Source organism: Hypanus sabinus, chromosome 10 (assembly GCF_030144855.1).
Source record: "Hypanus sabinus isolate sHypSab1 chromosome 10, sHypSab1.hap1, whole genome shotgun sequence".
In the NCBI taxonomy this organism is placed as follows: Eukaryota; Metazoa; Chordata; class Chondrichthyes; order Myliobatiformes; family Dasyatidae; genus Hypanus; species Hypanus sabinus.
Genome location: NC_082715.1, coordinates 113,180,701 through 113,204,753, shown reverse-complemented (window position 1 = coordinate 113,204,753; position 24,053 = coordinate 113,180,701). Strand labels below are relative to the sequence as shown.

The following is a 24,053-nucleotide window of genomic DNA, read 5'->3' as shown; positions in this document are numbered from 1 at the left end:
AATTTTCTACTACTCTGGTAGAGTTTGTTTGCTCCCATAAGTCAGTCTGCAGCACACGCGGAGAAGGTGGGGTAGGGAGAGGCTGCATCACAGCCCAAGTTGGACAAATCTATTCAATGCTCAGAAAACTCACTTCATGCTCATCAACAGCCTGTTGTCCTCCCTTCCATGCAATACAGCGCTCACCATTAACCTACCGTCCTCCCCTCCATGCAACCCAGCACTCACCATTAACCTACCGTCCTCCCCCTCCATGCAATACAGTGCTCACCATTAACCTACCGCCCTCCCCTCCGTGCAACACAGTGTTCACAGTTAACCTACCATCCTCTCCCTCCATGCAACACAGAGCTCACCATTAACCTACTGTCCTTCTCTCCATGCAATACAGCGCTCACCATTAACCTACCGTCCTCCCCCTCCGTGCAATACAGCGCTCACCATTAACCTACCGTCCTCCCCCTCCAGGCAATACAGCGCTCACCATTAAACAACCGTTCTCCCCCTCCGTGCAACACAGCGCTCACCATTAACCTACCGTCCTCCCCCTCCGTGCAATACAGTGCTCACCATTCACCTGTCGTCCTCCCCCTCTGTGCAATACAGCGCTCACCATTAACCTACCGTCCTCCCCCTCCAGGCAATACAGCGCTCACCATTAACCTACCGTCCTCCCCCTCCGTGCAATACAGTGCTCACCATTCACCTGTCGTCCTCCCCCTCTGTGCAATACAGCGCTCACCATTAACCTACCGTCCTCCCCCTCCAGGCAATACAGCGCGCACCATTAACCAACTGTTCTCCCCCTCCGTGCAACACAGCACTCACCATTAACCTACCACCCTCCCCTCTGTGCAATACAGCGCTCACCATTAACCTACCGTCCTCCCCCTCCGTGCAATACAGTGCTCACCATTCACCTGTCGTCCTCCCCCTCTGTGCAATACAGCGCTCACCATTAACCTACTGTCCTCCCCTCCAGGCAATACAGCACTCACCATTAACCAACCGTCCTCCCCTCCATGCAACACAGCGCTCACCATTAACCTACCATCCTCCCCTCCAGGGAATACAGCACTCACCATTAACCCATCGTCCTCCCCCTCTTTGCGATACAGCGCTCAGCATTAACCTACCATCCTCCCCCTCCGTGCAATACAGCGCTCACCATTAACCTACCGTCCTCCCCCTCCGTGCAACACAGCACTCACCATTAACCTACAGTCCTCCCCCTCCGTGCAATACAGTGCTCACCATTCACCTATCATTCTCCCCCTCTTTGCAATACAGCACTCACCATTAACCTACCATCCTCCCCCTCCAGGCAATACAGCGCTCACCATTAACCTACCATCCTCCCCCTCCATGCAATACAGCGCTCACCATTAACCTACCGTCCTCCCCCTCTTTGTGATACAGCGCTCACCATTAACCTACCGTCCTCCCCTCCGTGTAATACAGCGCTCACCATTAACCTACCATCCTCCCCCTCTTTGTGATACAGCGCTCACCATTAACCTACCGTCCTCCCCCTCCGTGCAACACAGCGCTCACCATTAACCTACCGTCCTCCCCCTCCGTGCAACACAGCACTCACCATTAACCTACCGTCCTCCCCCTCCGTGCAATACAGTGCTCACCATTAACCTACCACCCTCCCCTCTGTGCAATACAGCGCTCACCATTAACCTACCATCCTCCCCCTCTTTGCAATACAGTGCTCACCATTAACCTACCGTCCTCCCCCTCTTTGCAATACAGCGCTCACCATTAACCTACCATCCTCCCCCTCCATGCAATACAGTGCTCACCATTCACCTGTCGTCCTCCCCCTCTGTGCAATACAGCGCTCACCATTAACCTACCGTCCTCCCCCTCTTTGCGATACAGCGCTCACCATTAACCTACCGTCCTCCCCTCCGTGTAATACAGCGCTCACCATTAACCTACCGTCCTCCCGTCCGTGTAATACAGCACTTACCAAATAGCAATGGCCTTACTTACCTTGCATTAAAAACTGAGAATGGGCTCAAGCAAGGAAACATGGTCTTACTACGCATTGCCATACTGGGCTGAGAGACCTCTAAGAGATTACAAACAAAGATGCTCAGTCACTGCCCATCACTGCGATTGTTAGCATTGTGCGATGCGTGAATTACAAATAAATGTTTTTTTCTAAAATCACCTTCTCTCAGAGAACCCCTAGCAACCGCTCACGGAACCCCCAGTGAGAAACCCTGCTCTAAACCTTTCTTTTCCAGGACCTGTACAACTGCCTTTTAAATGTTGCTATTAAAACCTGTCTCAACCACTTCCACTAGCATCTCATTCCATATATGCACCACTCTCTGCGTGAAGAAGATACCCTTCAGATCCCTTTGAAGCTTTCCTTTGTGGATTGGTGATAACATCTCCTCCTCGCTGATGATCAACACTGGTACACCTCAGGGGTGTGTGCTTAGTTCACTGCCCTACTCCCTCTATAACCACGACTGCGTGGCTAGGCATAGCTCAAATATCATCTATAAATTTGCTACCAGAACTATTGCTGGTAGGATCTCAGAAGGAGATGAGAGGGTGTACAGGAGTGAGATATACCTGCTAGTTGAGTGGTGTCGCAGCAACGACCTGGCACTCAATGTCAGTAAGATGAAAGAGCTGATTGTGGACTTCAGGAAGGGTAAGCGGAGGGAACACGAACCAATCCTCAAAGAGGGATCAGAAGTGGAGAGGGTGAATAATTTCTTAGGTATCAAAATCCCTGAGGATCTAACCTGGTCCCAACATATCAATGCAGCTATTAAGAAGGCAAGACAGCAGCTATACTTCATTGTAGCTTGAAGAGATTTGGTTTGTCACCTAAAACACTCAAAAATTCTATAAATGTACCGTAGAGAACGTTCTGACAGGCATCGCTGTCTGGTATTTGGGAGCTACTGCACAGGACTAAGGAAGCTACTGGAAGTTGTAAAATTAGTCAGGTCTAACTTGGGTAGAAGCCTCCATTGTATCCAAGACATCTTCAAGGAGCGGTACCTCAGAAAGGCAACATCCATTATTAGGACCCCCATCACCCAGGATATGCCCTCTTCTCATTGTTACCATCAGGAGGGAGGTACAGAAGCCTGAAGGCACACACTCAGCAATTCAGAAACAGCTTCTTCCCCTCTGCCATATGATTCCTAAGTGGACATTGAATCCAGGAACACTACCTCACTTTTGAAAATATATATTATTTGTTTTTTTTGCACTATTTAATATACATACAGTATATATACTTACTCTAATTGATTTACTTATTTTCTTCTTTCTACATTATCATGTATTGCTTTGTACTGCTGCTGCTAAGTTAACAAATTTTACGACACACCCTGGTGATAATCGACCTGATTCTGATACACCATAAACCTACAGTATACTCTAGGTTTTCATTCATGTCTCTCAGAAAAAGATGGGATGCATTCACTCCACCCATGACCCCCATCTATATCTTCTGAAAACTTTCCTCATTATCCACAAGTCCAAAGATGTTCATTGTGCTGGCAAATGAGAGTAATAAAAACAGGAAAATTGTGGTTGCCATGGATATGATGGATTGAGGGTCTGTTTCTGTGCTGTACCATCCTATGTTTCTACTTTGCTACTTTTGAAAAAATAACCTAATGTTAGTGAATTTAATTAAAGAATACATATTGGTCAGAATACTAGGGAGACCTTGTTCAAAAATAGTTCCCTGGCTTCTTTACATCCTCTTCAGACAGAAGAGGCAGGTTAGGGTAAACACCAAACATGGAAAAGTAAATACTTGGATACAGTTTTTTCATAGAATGTGCAAACATTTGCAATTTATCTCATAAACCTCAGTCCTGGGAAACAATTGCTAACTTAAAACTTAAATGCCGCCAACATTTGGACACATTAATTTCCCCTGTTCCTAATCTGCATTTCTCGAGGGAAAAATAATCGTTATTTCCGACATACTGTGAACAGAAAAAGGTTTAGCAGCAGATGGGATTTCCTTTCCAAAGAAAATAACCTTCTAAATTCATTGGCTGCTGCTGACATTAGGTGCTCAATCACAGCTTGCTTTGTGCTACAGGAAGATTCCATCACTATTTGATTCCTCCAACAAGCCTACATAAAATACCACACACTGTTGTGAACAGCGCTGTTCCCTCAGTGAATTTAAATGGGTGCTATGAGAAACTTCAAAGACATACATTTAGCAATTACATCAAGATTATGAGTCCAACACAAGAACTGGAGATATTTTATGATCCAGTACTAGTGCAGTGAAAAATTCAGTTTAATTCACAATGCTTTTTTATCACAAAATCATTGTTTCCTATTGGGGTACAATTTATACACATCAACTAGCTTCCAACATACAGTCAGAGTAACCAGGGATTTACAAAGGCACTAATTGCCAAGCCTAGATCATGACAGGATGGACAGCCATTGAGCAGATGCAAGTAGTTTCCTGAAAGTCGCATGGTGAGGAAGAGTTATCTCCAGTCCTCTGGCGCCGATGGAAAGAATGGAACAGATAGTCCCTCTGACCCAACTGGTCCATGGCAACCAAGCTTGTCCCATTTGCATGAGTTTCACCTATAACATTCTAAATGCATGCACGTTTGAAATACTGTTAAATGTACCTGCCTCAATCACTTCTTCTGGCAGCTCACTCCATATACCAAGAGCACTCTGGGTGAAAAAGTTCCCTCATGATCCCTTTAAGCATTCCTCTCTTAGCCTTAACATTTAGGGAATAGGTTTATGATAGAGATGAAGAACAGCTGCTTTTCTCTGAGAATAGTGAATCTGTGCAATTCTCTGCCTAGGGAACCAGTAGAGGGTACCACATTAAATAAATTTAAGACGAAGTTAGATAGATTATTGCATAGCAGGGAAATTAAAGTTTATGTAGAAAAGGCAGGTAGGTGGAAATGAGGGCATGGTTTGACTGAATGGCAGAGCCGGCTCCATGGGCCAGATGGCCTATTCCTGCTCCTATTTCTTATCTTCTTACTTTAAACCTATGCTCTCTAAGTTATTGATACCCCAAAGCAGGGAAAAAGACTGTGTGTGTTGACCCCATCGATGCCCTTTACAAGTTTGTACAGCTCTGTAAGATCATTCTTCATTTTCTTACACTCCAAAAACGAGTCCTAACCTGGTCAAACTTGCTCCATAACTCAGTCCACTCAATTTCAAATGCCTATTGTGAAGAAGGGACACTGAATTACTGAGAACAGTGCTGTTTGTGACAACATATGCGCAGCACTAGGTTCAGGAACAGATATTTCCCCTCAACCATTTGAACCAGAAGGGATACTTCACTCGACTTTACTCCCCCAAACACTGAATTGATTTCACAACCTATGGACTCAATTTCAAGGACTCTACAACCCACGTCCTTGATATTTATTGGTTATTTATTTATAATTATTTTGTTTTTTTCTCTCTTTTTGTATTTGCACAGTTTGTTGTCTTGCATGCTGGTCATTTGTGTATAGTTTTTCATTGTGTTTCTTTGTATCCAGTGTGTGCCCACAAGAAAATGGATATCAGGGTAACAGATGGTGACATATATGTACTTTGATAACAAATTTACTTTGAACAGATTTCTTGTACAAGGCTCTTAATTCACCATTCCAAACTGATGTCACCCCAAAAATTTCATCATCTCTAATTCACCTTAATGTTGCACATTGTAAATATACTTCATAACGGCAGTATGGGGAGAAAGCCATTTAATATATCAAAGACCATGCTGGCTCTTCATAGTGGTCAAAATGATTTTCTCTCAGATAACAACCCCAATTTCCTCTTGAAGACTAGGACTGCTATCTTAGTTCCAGATCATAAATGCTACCAATGCAATAAAATATTTCAATTAAAATACCTAAGTATCATTTGTTCACCACAGTAAATCTATGTCCCACAGTCATCGAACTAACTATGAAAGCAACAGCTTTCCTCCTTTTATCCTGATTAAACTCACATTGTTCTTATACAACTTTCTTGCTCTAAGCAAAATAACCTTCATTCTTGGTACTATTCTATTTTATTGTTTTCGAATAAATCTAGTAAGCTTCTAGTAAGACAAGTACATCAACAACACTTAAAAGGTACTTGGACAAGTACATGGATAGGAAAGGTTGAGAGGGATACGGGCCAATCATGGGCAAATGGAACTATCTTAGATTGTAATCTTGGTCACTTGAGACCAGTTGGGCTGAAGGGTCTATTTCTGTGCTGTATGACTGTGTTTCTTCTGGGCATCCTCTGGACTTCCACTTCACTCCTGAACTGTGGTGATCAGTTTACTTCCAAAGACCGAGCTTGAGTAAAGAATCAGATAGTCATTGTACAAAAAGGATGAAAATAAAATTACTTCATACTATAGCAGGCAAAATGTACTAGCTACCCATACACAGTCACCTGATTTTCTAACCATGACATCAAACATTATGACTCACTATCATTAGACAACTTAACTATTTTTCTTTCCTTGACAATTATGTTCGGAATTAAGTCGTTAAACCATTTACACATTGCATGCATGAAAGCTTGCCTTGAAGGAGCATACCTGATGTTTGAGATGTGTTGCTGCTGCAGAGGCTGATGCTGGAAATGGTCGGGCCAGCGATGATGCAGACAAAGCGGAGTGTGATCGATGAGAGGTGAGGTTGGCTGATGGCAGCAGCCAGCCGAATGGTTATGGGGATTGTTTTGGCACACAGATGTCGGGTACTCAGAGTGAGGCTGCAGGCAGGAGGGGGTCAATGGAGAAGTGACGGTGGTACTTCCCAAGGAATGGCAATCTGGTTGGTTACCATGACAACACAACGGATGGTGGAATGGACAATGATGGCAACATTGCAGTGTAGGTCTTTGGTTATTTATCGTGCTCTCTGGAAAGAGGGTGGATGGCTTGGCCATACCATATGGCAGCATACTGTTCTGACTCACTTTTCTCCTTGAGGTCTCCTTGGATGACAGATGTTGGGAGAGGTGGTCTCCATCACAGGCTGCAGGGACGCTGTTACCGTTAGCATTTGATGGGACACTGCCATTGCTCTGAACCATGAAGTCACCATTCCCATTGCTCATAGCCATGCTCTTATTCCACTGGCTCCTTCACAACTGTCAGGCTTCTGGAAACAGAGGGAAAAGAAAACAACATTTTATAATCTTTACAGTCAAGGAATATTACAATTTGTACAGATGACTTTAACATAATACAAACACCTATAAGCACCACATCTTGTTCCAATTGCAACCTCACTCCTTCTGAACACTCTGCCTCTCCACTCCCTCCGCACCAATCTCAACCTCACTATAAAACTCACCGATAAGGGGGGGCGTTGTTGTAGTCTGGCATACTGACCTCTACCTTGCCGGGGCACCAATAACTCGCTGATACCTCCTCTTATTTACCCCTCAATCATGACCCCACTAAGGAGCACCAGGCCACTGTCTCCTACACCATCACCAACCTTATAAGCTCTGGGGGGATCTCCCATCCATTGCTACCAACCTCATAGTTCCCACACCCTGCACCTCCCGCTTGTCTCAGCTTGCTTCTGCCCCACTGAACTCATTTCTGCATACCTTGACACTGTTTTATCCCCCCTTGTTCAATCCCTTCCCACCTATGTTCGTGACACTTCTCACGCTTTGAATTTTTTCAATGATTTTAAGTTTCCTGACCCCCACCGCTTTATTTTCACCATGGACGTCCAGTCCTACATACCTCCATCCCCCACCAGGAAAGTCTCAAAGCTCTCCACTTCTTTTTGGATTCCAGACCTAACCAGTTCTTCTCTACCACCACTCTCCTCCATCTAGCAGAATTAGTCTTTACTCTCAATAATTTCTCCTTTGGCTCCTCACACTTCCTCCAAACCAAAGTTGTAGCCATGGGCACCCATATGGGTCCCAGCTATGCCTGTCTTTTTGTTGGCTTTGTGTAACAGTCCATGTTTCAAGCCTACATATGTATCCATTCCCCTCTTTTCCTTCGCTACATTGACGACTGCATTGGCGCTGCCTCCTGCACGCATGCTGAGCTCGTCAACTTCATTAACTTTGCCTCCAACTTTCACCCTGCCCTCAAATTTACCTGGTCCATTTCTGACACCTCCCTCCCCTTTCTTGATCTTTCTCTCTCCATCTCTGGAGACGGCTTATCTACTGAAATCTACAATAAGCCTACAGACTCTCACAGCTACCTGGACTATTCCTCTTCCCACCCTGTCTCTTGCAAAAAGGCTATCCCCTTCTCGCAATTCCTCTGTCTCCACTGCATCTGCTCTCAGGATGAGGCTTTTCATTCAAGGACAAAGGAGAAGTCTTCCTTTTTTAAACAAAGGGGCATCCCTTTCTCCACCATTAACTCTGCTCTCAAACGCATCTCTCCCATTTCCCGTACATCTGCCCTCACCCCATCCACCCACTCGGGATAGGGTTCCCCTTGTCCTCACCTACCACCCCACCAGCCTCCGGGTCCAACATATAAATCTCCGTAACTTCTGCCACCTCCAACGGGATCCCACTACCAAGCACATTTTTCCCTTTCTGCTTTTCGCAGGGGTTGCTCCCTATGCGACTCCCTTGTCCACTTGTCCCCCCCATCCCTTCCCACTGATCTCTCTCTTGGCACTTATCCTTGTAAACGGAACAAGTGCTACACCTGCCCTTACACTTCCTCCCTCACCACCATTCAGGGCCTCAGACAGTCCTTCCAGATGAGGCGACACTTCGCCTGTGAGTCGGCTGGTGTGGTATATTGCGTCCGGTGCTCCCGGTGTGGTCCCTGTGAGACCGACGCAGACTGGGAGACCATTTCGCTGAACACCTACGCTCTGTCCACCAGAGAAAGCAGGATCTCCCAGTGGCTACACATTTTAATTCCACGTCCCATTCCCATTCTGATATGTCTATCCATGGCCTCTTCTACTGTCAAGATGAATCCACACTCAAGTTGGAGGAACAACACCTTGTATTCCATCTGGGTAGCCTCCAACCTGATGACATGAACATTGATTTCTCTAACTTCCATTAATGCCCCTCCCCCATTCTTACCCCATGCCTTATTTATTTATTCCCCCCCCCGTCCTTTTTTTCTTCTCTCTGCCCATCACTCTCTGCCTGTTCTCCATCTCCTTCTGGTGCTCCCCTCCCCCCTTCTTTCTCCCTAGGCCTCCCGTCCCATGATCCTTTTCCTTCTCCAGCTCTGTATCCCTTTTGCCTATCACCTTTCCGGCTCTCAGCTTCACCCCACCCCCTCCGGTCTTCTCCTGTCATTTTGCATTCCCCCCCACTCACTACTTTCAAATCTCTTACTATCTTTCCTTTCAGTTAGTCCTGACGAAGGGTCTCGGCCTAAAATGTCGACAGTGATTCTTCCTATAAATGCTGCCTGGCCTGCTGCGTTCCACCAACATCTTGTGTGTGTTACCAATAAACATCATCTATCTTTCCCTAGGAAACCTTTGGAGTCAATAAAATGTTCTCATTTTATCAAGTAATGCTGCCTATTCCTTATCAATAGATCTGCAGAGATATTTTTACAGAAATTATTGATGAAGAGAAAGGTAATTCTAAGTGACATGTCAGAATACCCTCCTGAAGAATCCAATATAGCAGCCTTTTCAATCTACAGAACTAGGACTAGATAATTTCTCCTTCCTTTCATTGCTAATTGCAAAACAGCATGGATCACAAGAGACTACAGAGCATTGTAGACTAACCCAGGTCCATCACAGGCACAATCCTCCCTATCACTGAGGACATCTTCAGGAAACAATGCCCCTCATCACCTGTGACATGCCTCTTCTCTTCACAGTCAAGGAGATGGTTCAGGATCCTGAAAACTCACGCCCAGCAATTCAGGAACAGCTTCTTCCCCTTTGCCAACAGATTTCTCAACGGCCCATGAACTCAAGACACTAACTCATTATTTGTTTTTTTATTCATAATTTATGGTAATTTTATGTCTTTGCACTGTTGTGCTGCTGCAAAACAACACATGTAAAACAACAATCATAATAAATCTGATTCTGAATAGTAACAACACAAAGCACATACTGACCATAGAATCCACATTAACTATACAAAAGCAATCCAGCTGTTACAGAATTTCACTCTCTCCCCAAAGCCCTGTAAGGTAGACTGCTCTGCTTCCTGCTGAATGCTACACCTGGTAATTGGTTTATTATTGTCACATGTACCAAAGTACAGTGAAAAAATTTGTTTTGCATGCCATCCAGACAGCTCATTGCACTGAGGTAGTACAAGGAACAGCAGTGACCGAATGCAGGACAAAGAGTTAAGATTACAGAGTTAAGGGCAGTGCACGCAGGCAGTAGGGTGCAGAGCTATGATGATATAGACTGTGAGGTCTTTCTAAAACCATTCAAAAGCCTTATAAAAATGAGACAGAAGCTGCCCTTGAACCTGGTGGTATGTGCTTCTGCCCAATGGGAGGAGGGTGCTTATAGGGAAAGTCCAGAGTGGGCAGGGTCTCTGAATCTATCCCCACTTCTGCCTGTGCTCCAGTCCCTATGCACTCATTATATTTCATTTTGATCCTTTATTTATAAACCCTGATTCTTGACTCCCTACCAAAGACAAGAGTGTATTTCATCTACCCTGCTAAAGTCTTCATGACATTATGCAGCCTCTTAATAACCATCTATTCCAAAGAGAACTATAGTTTCTTCAGTCTATCCTGCCCCATCCCCACCACTCCACAATTCCACCTCTTATCCTGCCTTAGACAGCTCGTCAGGAACACGGTGACATGACTTTCCTCTGGGAGGTGTAAGGTATTTGGCTAAGCGGCCTAACTGCCATACCTGACTCTGCATACTATTACTGCTTTTCCTTTTACAACCTCAATGCACTTTTGTAATGAAATTATACGACTGGACAGTGTGCAAAGCAAGCTTTTTATTGCACCTTGGTACACGTGACAATAATAAACCAGTTTACCAATTTATTCAAGGGATTCCAAAATGTAAACTACTCAGCCTTTGTTGTAATTAAATTTTATTACTTTAATGTTTTACTCAGTATTGTTAAAACCTCATTAATTATGTAGAAATGTAGCACTTCTGAAAAGATCCAATATCATCACAAGCAGTCCCTTCTGTGTTTTGAAGGAGCCTTTACTGGCCAATAGATAAACAATCAGCTTTCAGAGAAATGATCAAAGGACAACTGGCACCAGCCTGCGGGCTGAACTTAAGATGCACACAAACTAAGCAAAGCCGTATGAGGCAAGAGGCGACCTGTATCACAGTTTAAACTGCACATATCAAAGGGCAGGAGCACTGGGAATGAGAGATTTAGCTTTCTTTTTGTTAGTTTAATACTGGCTGAAGAAGGCTAGCAGCTGCCAGGTGTTAACTAACACACTCTAAATTCAGGCAGGAGCGTTTTTTAGATGCTGCTTTTGATTGGGCAGACTGGAGAACGTTGGCTTAACATCTGAAAGAAGTGAGATTATATCCCATTTCCACCTCTTTGAAAATTGTAATAAGGCTTACTGAACTATTCAGTTCAGATTCTATAGAATCTGCAGAGATAAAACTGAGACAAGTAACTACTCAGATCTACTGTGTATTTCCAACATTTTTGGTTTTATCATTAAGCTTCCAGCTGCAAGTGCTTCTGATTTTATTAATCAGATCTGACATATTCCTTTGCCGACACCTGAGTACAGCAGTTTCAAAGGTTACTCACTCAGATTCCCATTATTCCCATAGGCCTCCAGATAGTCAAGATGTACGACTGAGATTGCAAAGGGAGCTTGAAAGGGTAGGTAATAAGGGCAATGTCACAATTGTAATGGGGAACTTCAGTATGCAAGAGGATTGGGAAAATCAGGCTTGTGCTGAATGCCTTTGTTATAGCTTTTTAGAACAGCTCAAGCTTACTGGGGAAAAGAGTATCTTAAATAGGGTGTTGTGTAATACTCCAGATTTTATTAGTCAGTTTAACATAAAGGAACACTAAGGAGGCAGTGATCAGAATTGACTGAACTCACACTGCAATTTGACAGGGAGGAGCACAAGTCACATGTATCAGTATCACAGTGGAATAAAGGGTATTACAGAGGCATGAGGAAGGAGCTTGCCCTGGTGGATTGGAGGGGGCTACTGGCAGGGATGAAGGCAGAACAGAGGTGGCTGAAGTTTCTGGGAATAGTTCACAAGGTGCAGGTTAGATATATCTCATGGAAAAAGTAGTTCTCAAATGGCAGGGGTGGGCAACTGTGGCTGACAAGGACTACATAAAAGGCAAAGAAAGGGCATGTAAAGTAGCAAAAGTGAGTGGGAAGTTAGATGATTGGGAAGCTTTTAAAATCCAACAAAAGACAATAAAAAGCTATTAGAAGGGAAAAAATGAAATATGAGGGCAAACTAAAGCAGGATACTAAGAGTTTTTTCAGTTATATAAAAGAATAAAAGGGAGGCGAGAGTTGATATTGGACCACTGGAAAATGATACTTAATAAGTACTTTACTTCCGTCTTTACCGTGGAAGACACTAACTGAATGCCAGAAGTCCATGAGTGTCAGGGAGCAGGAGTGCCATTGCTATTGCATAGGAAAAGTGCTGGGTAAACTGAAAAGTCTTAAGGTGGATAAGTCACCTGGACCAGATGGACTACATCCCAGAGTTCTGAAAGAAGTTGCTGAGGAGATAGCAGATGAATTGGTCATGATCCTTCAAGAATCACTTGATTCTGGCATGGTCCTCCAGGATTGGAAAATCGCAAATGTCACTCCACTCTTTAAGAAGGGGAGAAGACAAACAAGAGGAAATTATAGGCCAGTTAGCTTAACCTCAGTGGTTGGGAAAGGATTAGAATCCATTATTGAGGACGAGATTTTGAGGTACTTGGAGATTAATAATAAAATAAGTCAATGTCAGCATGGTTTCTGTAATGGGAAATCTTGCCTGACACATCTATTAGAGTTCTTCAAGAAATAACAAGCATTGTGGACAAAGGAGAGGCAGTGGATGTCATTCACTTAGATTTTCAGAAGGCATTTGATATGGTGCCTCAGATGAAGGTGCTTAACAAGGTGTTACAGGAAAGATACTGGCATGGATAGAGGAATGGCTACCAGGCAGGAGACAGTGAGTGGGAATAAAAGGGGCCTTTTCTGCTTTGCTGCCAGTGACTATCGGTGTTCCTCAAGGGTCAATATCGTTTGTCAGTGATTTAGATAATGGAATTGATGGCTTTATGGCAAAGTTTGCAGATGATATGAAGATAGGTGGAGAGGTAGGTGGTACTGAGGAAGCAATGCAATTGCAGCAGGACAAATTGGAAAAATGAGAAAAATGTGGTAGATGGAATGCAGTGTTGGAAGACATAAAACAATGCATTTTGGTAAAAGGAACAATAGTGCAGATTATTATCTAAATGGGGAGAAAATTCAAACATCAGAGGTGCAAAGGGACTTAGGAGTCTTTGTGCAAGACTCCCAGAAGGTTAATTCTCAGCTTGAGTCTGTGGTAAAGAAGGTAAATGCAATGTTGGCACTTATTTTATGGCGAATGGAATATAAAAACAAGGAGATAATGCTGAAGCTTTATAAGACACTAGTCAGGCCAAGTACTGTCAACAGTTTGGGCCCCTTATCCAGAAAGGTGTGTTGTCATTGGAGAGAATCCAGAGGAGGTTCACGAGGATGATTCCGAGAATGAAGGGGTTAACATATGAGGAGCATTTGGCAGCTTTGGGTCTGTACTCACTGGAATTTAGAAGAATGTGTGGGGATTTCATTGAAACCTACCGAGTGTTGAAAGGACTAGACGTGGAGAGGATGCTTCCTCTGGTGGGAGCATCCAGAACTAGAGGGCACAGCCTCAAAATTGAAGGGCAACCTTTTTGAATAGAAGTAAGGAGTAAGGAGTGGTGAATAAGTGAAATGCTCTGCCACAGACTATGGTGGAGGCCAAGTCTGAAGGTATATTTAAAGCGGAAGTTGATAGTTCGCTGACTGGTCAGGTCATCAAGGGATATGGTGAGAGGGCAGGTGTATAGGGTTGAATGGGATCCAGGATCAGCCATGATGAAATAGCAGAATGGGCTCGAAGGGCTGAATGACCTAATTCTACTCCTATGTCTTATGGTCTTATCATTATTAGTATTATTGGTTGTTCAGATGAATAGAACTTGGGAGGGTGAACAACTGAAGCAGGATTTGTTGACAAAAGGAAAGCCTCCATTTATACACTACCTCTCACAGCATCACAAAGTGCAGTTATTGTTGCACTGTAAGAAACACAGCAAGTAATTTACATACAAGGTCCCATAAGTATCAATGTCATCATGGCCAAAAAATTATGTATTTAGGATATTGATTGAGGGAAAGATTGGCCAGAATTATCTTGCCTTATTAGTAATAGAATTAGACAGCACAGAAACAAGCTCTTCAGCCCAACTGGTCCATGCAGATCAAGATGAGCCATCCAAGCTAGTTCCATTTGCCAGCATTTGACCCATAAATTTCTAAATCTTTCCAAGTACGTATCCAATCGTCTTTTAAAAGTTGTTATTGTGCCTGCTTGAACTACTCCTTTTGGCATCTCATTCCACATTGATACTACCCTGGCTGTCCTTCAAGTTTCTATTAAATGTTTCCACTCACTTTAAATCAATGTCCTCTAGTTCTTGATTCCCCAACTCTAGGAAAAAGACTGGGTGCATCCATCCTATCTGTGCCCCTCATAATTTTATATACCATTATACGACTATCTCAGTCTGCTAGCCTGTCCACCCTCTCCCTATAACTCAGTCCCTTGAGTTCTGGCAGCATGTTTGTAAATAATTTCTGCACTCTATTAAGCTTAATAACATCTTTTCTCAAGGCGACCAAAACTGAACAAAATACTCCAACTATGGCCTTACCAGCTGTACAGCCACACCATAGCCTGACTTATGAAGGCTAGTGTACCAATACTTTTAAATAGTGCAATGAGAACGTTTAAATAATTCCATGACAACTTCACATCTACCTTGGTTTAAAATTTCATTTTGAAGGCCAGTGCCCACTCCTTCAGCTAAACACTATTACTGACAATCTGGATTCTGTATTCAAAGCTCTGGAGAAGGGTTTGAACCCATAACTCATTCAGCTGCATTTAAAAGTTGTATATTGATCATGTATTTTAATTTCCATTACCGATTTGTTTGTTATTTAAAATGGATGTATGAATTTATTGCATGTAAGTACAACTGCTTTTGGTGGTGGTGGGGGTAATACATTTCTTTTAGATTCTATTCTTCACTCAGGGAGTTTGTCTGTCCTGAGATTTTTGTACCAAGATAAATACTGCCTCACAGAACTTCCTGTAATCATTCAGTGCATTAAGTACATCCTCCATAATATATGATGTTTAACAGACTAAGAGTGTTGTATTTAACTAGCTTTCGTTGTAGCTGAAAGCCAGGGACCCCAGGCAACCAGAATTCTCATTGCACTAACAATTCTCCAGCTGGATGATGGGATCAGATTTTGTTTCACTGCCTCTCGCTGAGCAGCTGAGTACCTCATTAAAGTTTGTCATCGGGACCTAGCTGAGAAAAAGCCAGAATGACTACCGTATCAGTCACAACAAATTTGGATCTACCTCAACAAGCTTAGAAGCAAAACCCCTATAAAAGGTGATTAGAGGTGAGGAGTATGGAATTGAAATGGACATCCTTGTCATTTGAAATGCTCACAATGCAATTCTTTCTCTTGGTGTTTCCTCTCTCCACCTTTGAACGCTATCCAATTAACCACCAAGCCACCTCTCCTTGTTAACTTCGGTGTCTTGTGTACAAGAATGTGCAACATGTTGTATATCACAGTGCTGCTGCCTCACAGCGTCAGAGACTCGGGTTAAATCATGACTCTGGGTGCTGTCTGTGTGGAGTTTGCACATTCTCCCTAGAGGTTTTGTACGACATCACAAATATGCAGATTGACGGGTTAATTGGCTCCTGTAACGTGTTGTTAGTGTGTAGAATATAGGGGGAGTTGGGAAGAATAAAAATTGGGACTAATTTAGGACTTGTACAATGGGCGAATGATGGTCAGCACAGACACAGAGCCTGTTTCTCTGCTGTATGATTCTTGCCTAGCTACAAGGAAATCTCAATTAAACTGGGTAAAAGTTCTCAGCTAAATCATTAAGGTGCAAATATTTTTCTTAACACTCTCTGAAAATGAGTATTAGAATCCAAGTTATGAGGATAAATCTCATACTCCAAAGGAGACGCACTAGGCTAATTCCTGGGATGAAAGGTTAACCCTGTTGAGAGCGATTGGTCAGTTTAGGTCTGTATTCTTTGGAGTTTATAAGACTGAGGGTTGATTATTATTGTCATAAAAGACAGTTTTCCAGACAGATCATTCCACATTGAAGTAGTACATCAAGGTAGTAAAAAAGGAAAACAGAATGCGATATATAGTGTTACTGTTACTGAGAAAGTGCAGTTCAGGAAGAGAATAAGGTGCAGGGGCCACAATGAGGTAGATTGGAAGATCAAGAATTCATTTTTTAGTATGTAAAAACTCTGTTCAATAGGAGCTGTACTTGCGTTTAATGGTACATGTTTTCAAGTTTCTGTATCTTTCGCACTATGGGAAGAGAAAGAAGAGAGAATTACCAAGGTGGGAGGGGTCTTTGATTATGTTAGCTGCTTTCCTGTGGTCTCTATTGAGATCTTGGCTCAAACTTAGATGTTTTTTAAGTTCATAGTGATGGTTTTCGGACAGAGAGAGAAGCTAGGAGTCAGGTTAGGATTTAAGGATAGTGATGTGAGGGAGTTAGAGATTAGAGGGACAGAGATGTTGAGGAGTTAGAGGTCAGGCCTCTGCTCCAGAGTTAATGGCTAGCATATGAATAGGTAACAAAGTGCATTCAAAGGCCAAATACCTAGATGTTGGATGAAGGACATCTGGAGTCTAGGCCTCTGCTCTGTGTACAAAAGGCCAGTGAAGTGGACGGGTGACAAAGGACATCTATGATTGTTGGGCTGCTCCAGGTCAGTGGGTCCCAGGATCTGATGTCCATGCAAGCAGAAGACATAAGGGCCGGAGAATCGGCACACCCAAGGTTTGTACCTGAGTTCAGAGTCCCGTCATCTGCTAGTCTGGGGCTTGATACCAAAGATCAAAGCCCAAAGGTTGATCAGAATTCCAGAGGTTGAAGCCCATTGGCCAAATTATGCAGACTGGAGGCCCAGAGACCTGTCCTGAAGTTGGAGGACAGGCTATGTATGTTTATTTGCTTGTTGTATTCCATTTTGTATCATTATGTGAGCATTATGGGTATGCTAAGTTGGTGCTGGAATGTGTGGCAACACTTTGCAGGCTGCCCCAGCACATCCTTATGTGTTTTGGTTGTTAATGCAAATGATGCATTTCACGGGATGGCTTGATGTAGATGGGAATAATAAATCTGGATCTTATTCAAATTTGAAGACTAGGTGTCAAGATGTTGACAATGATACACTAATTTAAGAATAAATCTTGTGCTTAGTGTCTCAGAAAATGGCACCACACACACTATTCAAATGGAGATCATCTCAACCTATCTGTGACTAAAGTTCATGATTCTAGAGCTAGAACAAAGAATAATTAGAATGGAAAACAAGGTAGAACATCAGAAGTATATTTTCCCAAAAATAAAAAGGAAATAAAGCTATTACACACTGCACAGTATTTCAAATATGCACAGGTGTTAAGTTTGAGTTTATTGTTGTTAGCTATGTGTATGGAAACTCATATCCTTTGACAAATTAGCAGTTCAGCCTACTAGTCTAACTCTCGACATGCCCTCTTATTCACTGCACTATTTGAAATATTTATAAGCTTTCCATGGCTTGAACTGCACATTGAAACATTTATTAGTTTCCATATGTTAAATGTATCAAAAAAAATAATTACAGACCAACTAAAAAATAAAATTACAGCAATTCTAAACAGTTATCAGACACCAAGAAAAGATTTAAATGCACATGTATATCTAACACTTGTGCAGAACTCTTAATTCCTCCCTAAGGAATTGGCAGAGGAAAAAGTGGTTGTACATTTGAACTCAATTTGTCTTTTAACCAACATGGTAAAGTTGGTTGGCAAGACATATAATTAATGATAAATTATCATACAGAAAATGTTTAAAATAATTAATGGGTCATGCTGCATCTTCTGGACAAGAAATAGAGTTAACGCTTCTGATCGATGATCCTTAGACGTTAGTCCTGTTTCTCTTCCCCATGGACACAGTCTGATCTGCTGAGTATTTCTGTTTTGGTTTATATCCAGTAAACCAAGGCAAGCTTCTCAAACTTCTTCAGTCTATATCAAGGTAAACTCACTATTTTTAGATAGAATTTTCAATAATTTTGACACCATCCAAGAAGGGATATTAGCACAATTGTTCTGCTGAATAGTGGTTAGTCCCTTGTCTGTTTCATTCTTCAGCCCATGTCACTTGGGCAGGCTGCTATCTTCAAAGTGAGGCTTTGAAGCTTGGAGATTGGCCAAGAGAGGTTCTTGGATTGTAGGCAGCACTAGCAGGGCCCATTTCTGACTGACTGAGAAGATGGTGTTGAGCTATTTTATGAACTGCTCCAGTCTGTCTAATGAAGTTTTCTGCAGCTCTTTAAGGTAGGCTGTCTGAGACTGAAATGTTAGAGCAATAAGACAAGAAAATTAGATTTCCAAGTCAAAACAGTGTGCAGGTCAGAGAGGATTAGTAGAGGGGTATAGGGTCAAGGAGTTCATATTTATCTTCCAGAAACCTGATATCTTATCTAACTGGTGGTGGTTGCAGCTTTTGAAGAAACTGCCAAAGGAGCCTTGATGAATTGTTGCTGGTGCATCTTTGTAATGCATGGATTTAAACATTACAGCTACTGGGAACAGTAAACATTTGGCTGATGGATGGGTCAGCAATCATTTCAGCTGCTTTGTCCTGGATGATGTTTGAGTTTGAGTGCTGTTGCAATTGCACTTATCCATGCAAGTGGAGAGTATCCCCCAAAACTCCTGACTAGTAGAACTCAAAGGTTTAGAGAACCGAGGTTAGGTATTTGCTCTGGAATATGCATCCATGGCTAAATATTTGGTAATTGGACTGAACTAAGAGTAGGCTACACTGCAGTGAAGATAGCATTGAATATCAAAGAGAAGTGATTAGACTCTTGTGTTGGATATAGCAAGGGGCGAGTATTATTTGACACTTGACAGCTTCTGAATTAATGTTGTAAAGCCATCTCACATATGAACATCTAAGGAGGTGCAAGTGGAGGAATTGAGTAATCTTTCAGCCCAGTAGGTTTTGAATCCAGGAGAAAAGCTTAGAGAACCAATGACCACATGACTGATAATGACAAGAAATGGCAATGAAAATAGAAGATTTAAATTGATTGAAGGGGGTTTGCAATAGGAAAGACTACTTATTGTACATCAATATAAAGAAACAGCCCCTTTATACTATTCTCACAAAGCAGTTTTATCTCAAGGGTAGTGTTTAAGCTAGTGCATGGAAGTCTTTCCTGTATCCATGAGAAGAACGAGCTCTTGAGTATGAATTCTGAAACTCACTTGAGCGCATCTGAGGAAGTGTGTGAAGAAGACACATACAACTACTGCTACTAAGCTCCAGATAAGGACCTTAGCCTCAAATATCAACAGTCATTTCCCTTCCCAGGTGCTGCATGACCTGCTAGGTCCCCCTGTTTGTTGCTATCGATTACAGCATTTGCAGTCTCGTGTTTCTATGCTTTTACCAAGTGCTGAATCAAATTCTCCGTTGAACTGGATAAAAATCAAATACAAGGCTGGTTATCTAATCAATGATTCTCCCTTTATCTCCAGCATTCATCCACATTCATTCCTTCTGTCAGTGCTCCAGTATAGATGCTCCACTCAGCTTTCTCTTCTCATCTATTACAATGTTAGTCCACCATTTGTGCTAATAATGAACAGTTCAAAATGACATGACGTGAACTTCTTGTTTAAAAATATGTTGACTATAGTATCCCATTGTCATTAGTCTAACCTAAACAATGGACTTAGGCACCAATGACCAGTAAATAGATTTTTTAACATTTCAAAAATAGACTTTAGTTATCGTAAAAAACATTAAACTATTTTTCAATTATTAGAACTAGCATCTCCAATCTCCAAGTGTTTCTTTTTGTAATTTCCTCACTGCTGAACATCCAGCAATGTACTAGCATCCACTTCCCACTGATGTCCATTTTCAACTGACCTACAACTTTCTACACTACACTTCTACTTGAACCATTTTAAATAAGATCTAGTTATTGTACTTAATAGCACAGAGAACAAATCAGTAATCTAATCATTGTCATTGTACTGCTAATCATGGAGGCTCCAATGTACAGGATTGCAAGAGGGTGTAGAGATTGTAGACTCACTAGCTTGATCATGGGCACAACCTTCCCCATCAACAAGGAATCTTCAGAGGCAGTGACATCCATCAACGAGGATGCTCATCATCGAGGACGTGCCCCTTTATATTATCACCAGCAGGAAGGAGGTACAGCTCCCTCCCCTCCTCCATGAGATTTCTGAATGGTTCATGAACCCATAAATACCACCACATTACTCTATTTTTGTAGTATTTGTTTTTGATATTTATTGTAATTTTATGCACTTGCAAAACAGTGAAACTTATGTCATATAGGTAAGTAATAATAAATCTGATCTTCCAGAACCTCAGTATTTTAATCTTTAACTGCTTTGTTCTTATGATTTACTTGCTGTTGTTAACTTCTATTATCTTTGAACTTATTCACGTCATGTTATTTTTTCCATGTTACAGAAACAAGGAGATGGAGGCGGGATATGGATTATCCTAATCTAGGCAAATTGTACAACAGGCTTGAGGAAGTGAAACAGCCTGCTCCTATTCCTAAACAATCAGACCAACTCTAGAAAAACATTTTTCTCCAGCATATTTCATATTTTGTGTCAGCTTTCAGACGCTGGTCTTTTTAGAAACCGTGGTGCAGTACATATCTGCCTCAAACCATAATCACTAGAGTTCACACTCACAACAGAGAGGAGACACTGGAGCCCAGTTAACCTTTCCTTCAGGGCCAGAATCTCAACAACTGACCTCCTCAAAGGACAGCCTTAGGAACACTTGTGTGATGTGTAACAGGGTTTCAGGGACATTAATTTTCTGCTGAGATTTCATTTACCTACTAATTTTAATCATGTAAAATAGACACTTGCTTAGGAAATGCTGACAATTTCTTCATTACGAAAAAATAAAGCTGTTGGATCCTTTGCTCCAATTAAAATCTGTATTTTAATAATATCTAAACTTGCTTTGGAATTGCCAGCAAAGGTTTATCTCTCTACATCACTATTCTCTCCAAACTGTGCTAGTGCACGGCCGTGTAGTAACTGAAATACTCCGATGCACATAGCATTTGTTGTCACACAGCTAAAATGATTATTTGTATAATGTGCTATACAGTTTGCAGGCCACGTAAAAATTCCTGCTCAAAGCAATGGTTGGTCTGTGCAGCTGTAAGAAAATTAGAGGGAACATAGCTTCTACATTTAAAAAAATCATAATATGCATTTGTATATTTATAAAAAACTTTAAAATATATAAACAAGGGAAGTTTAAATCAGCTTTTTCTTAAGACATACCACAATGTCCATTACTTAACATCAGCGCATCATTAGTTATCATTAAGTTGTAAATTTAAAGTAAATAACCATGGGGTTTTCGGCACGTTACCTACTATATCTGAACAAAGAGGAAAGGAGGGTGATATGGCTACTACTAACATTCCTGCTGACTATAAATGGAGCATCAGACACAAGACTGCCAAGGAGCATTGATGAGACTGGTAAGCACAAAACTGTCCATTCACTCTATCAGAAATGGAACTTGCAGTAATGACATAGCCTGCACTGAAAACCAATCCCAATGTTGTGGCTGAAACACTGCGTCAGGATTTTATTATCCAGAGAGATGCCATTGGGACCCTTCCACCATCAACAATTGCTTAAAATATCTAATTAATTCCCACAGTAAATTAACTGATGTCAGGAAATTTAACAAAAATAGCTTTCCATTAAGTTCTCCAACCCAGCTTTTCCACAATTTGTAGCATCTTGGAAATGTGCATATAACCTCTCAATCCTTTTCCATGTTCAGGAGCCTGATACACATCAGAAGTATCTGCAGGAAAGTTAATATAGATCACAAAGAAATATCCACATACCTCAACAAACAAAAGATAGAAATCTTCAATGTTAGAAATACAGACAGACATACTTTATTGATCCCAAGGAAAATTGGGTTTTGTTACAGTCGCACCAACCAAGAATAGTATAGAAATATAGCAATATAAAACCATAAATAATTAAATAATAATAAGTTAATCATGCCAAGTGGAAATAAGTCCAGGACCAGCCTATTGGCTCAGGGTGTCGGACACTCCGAGGGAGGAGTTGTAAAGTTTGATGGCCACAGGCAGGAATGACTTCCTATGACGCTCAGTGTTACATCTCTGTGGAATGAGTCTCTGGCTGAATGTACTCCTGTGCCTAACCAGTACATTATGGAGTGGATGGGAGTCATTGTCCAAGATGGCATGCAACTTGGACAGCATCCTCTTTTCAGACACCACCGTCAGACAGTCCAGTTCCACCCCCACAACATCACTGGCCTTACGAACGAGTTTGTTGATTCTGTTGGTGTCTGCTACCCTCAGCCTGCTGCCCCAGCACACAACAGCAAACATGATAGCACTGGCCACCACAGACTTGTAGAACATCCTCAGCATCGTCCAGCAGATGTTAAAGGACCTCAGTCATTCAACACTAGAGAAAGTTAATAACTTTAGTATTACTGCAGGGTGAGTAGCGGACAGGGCTGTAACAAATGAACACAAAAGAGAACAAAGACTGTAGGGAAGGAACAGAGCACAAATGTGTACATAGTGAGTTTATTATCAAAAATTTCATGTAGATTTATAATTATACAACACAGAAACAGGCTCTTTGGCTCAGCTCTTCTATCCCACCAAGATGCCTAACTATGCTGATCCCATTTGCCTGCATTTGACCAATACCACTCTAAACTCTTTCTTATCCATGTACTTATTTAAATGTCTTTCAGATGTAATTGTACCTGCCTCTACCTGGTAGTTTTTTCCATGTACCTACTGCCCTCTGTGTGAAAACTCAGCCTTCAGATCCCCTTTAAATCTTTTTCTTCTCACCTTAAACTATGTCCTCTAGTTTTACACTCCCTTACCCTGGGAAAAATACTGTGCCCATCATATCATTTCCCTTCATAACTTTACAACCTTCTATGATATTACCCTCTCAGCCACCTTCATTCCAGGGAAAACAGTCCCTGCCCATCCAGTCCCTCTTAATAACTCAAGCCATCCAGTCTTGGCAACATTCTCATGAATCTGTATTCATATACAAGGAACAGAAATCCTAAGAAGGTAAGTGAGAAAGGCTGTTTCGTGGGCAGTGAGTGAATGCAAATATATTAAAAGCAGATCAGACTTTTTACTCTCCTCCCATCTGGTAGGCGCTCCAGGAGCCTCCGCTCCCGCACCAGCAGGCACAGGAAGAGCTTCTTCCCTGAGGCTGTGACCCTGCTGAACCTCACATCACAGCGCTAAGCAGTATTGCACCCATATTGTAATGTCTCAGTACTTTTATATTTGTGTGCTGTAGCACTTACTTTTTATTCGCAGTTATTTTGTAAATAATACTATTCTTTGCATTTCTCTTTAGATGCTAACCGCATTTCATTTGGCTTTGTATCTATACTCAGCACAATGACAATAAAGTTGAACCTAATCTAATCTAATCTGATTTACAGATTAACCCCCCCCCCCCCACTGACTGCACCCATTACTAACCTCATTCCTACCCAAGAATGAATTATGCCTTTTCTGTTCCCTTTCATCTTTTCCAGGGCCTTTCAGGTAACATTGTGTGATGTGTCGCTGGAAGT

The 24,053-nt window shown here is 42.1% G+C and overlaps 1 protein-coding gene across 14 annotated transcripts in view; it reads right to left on the bottom strand.

Moving 5' to 3' along the window:
• disp1 (dispatched homolog 1 (Drosophila)) overlaps positions 1–24,053 on the bottom strand; it is a 476,889-nt gene that overhangs the window by 140,793 nt on the left and 312,043 nt on the right. For 13 of the 14 annotated variants that reach the window (XM_059982659.1, XM_059982662.1, XM_059982660.1 and 10 more), the window contains one exon: positions 6,593–7,160. In XM_059982659.1, the coding sequence (XP_059838642.1) occupies positions 6,593–7,122 (530 nt within the window). In that variant the 5' untranslated portion in view covers positions 7,123–7,160. Of the gene's footprint in view, positions 1–6,592; positions 7,161–10,099; positions 10,181–24,053 lie in introns of those variants that run through there. The other variant, XM_059982670.1, reaches the window with a different exon arrangement.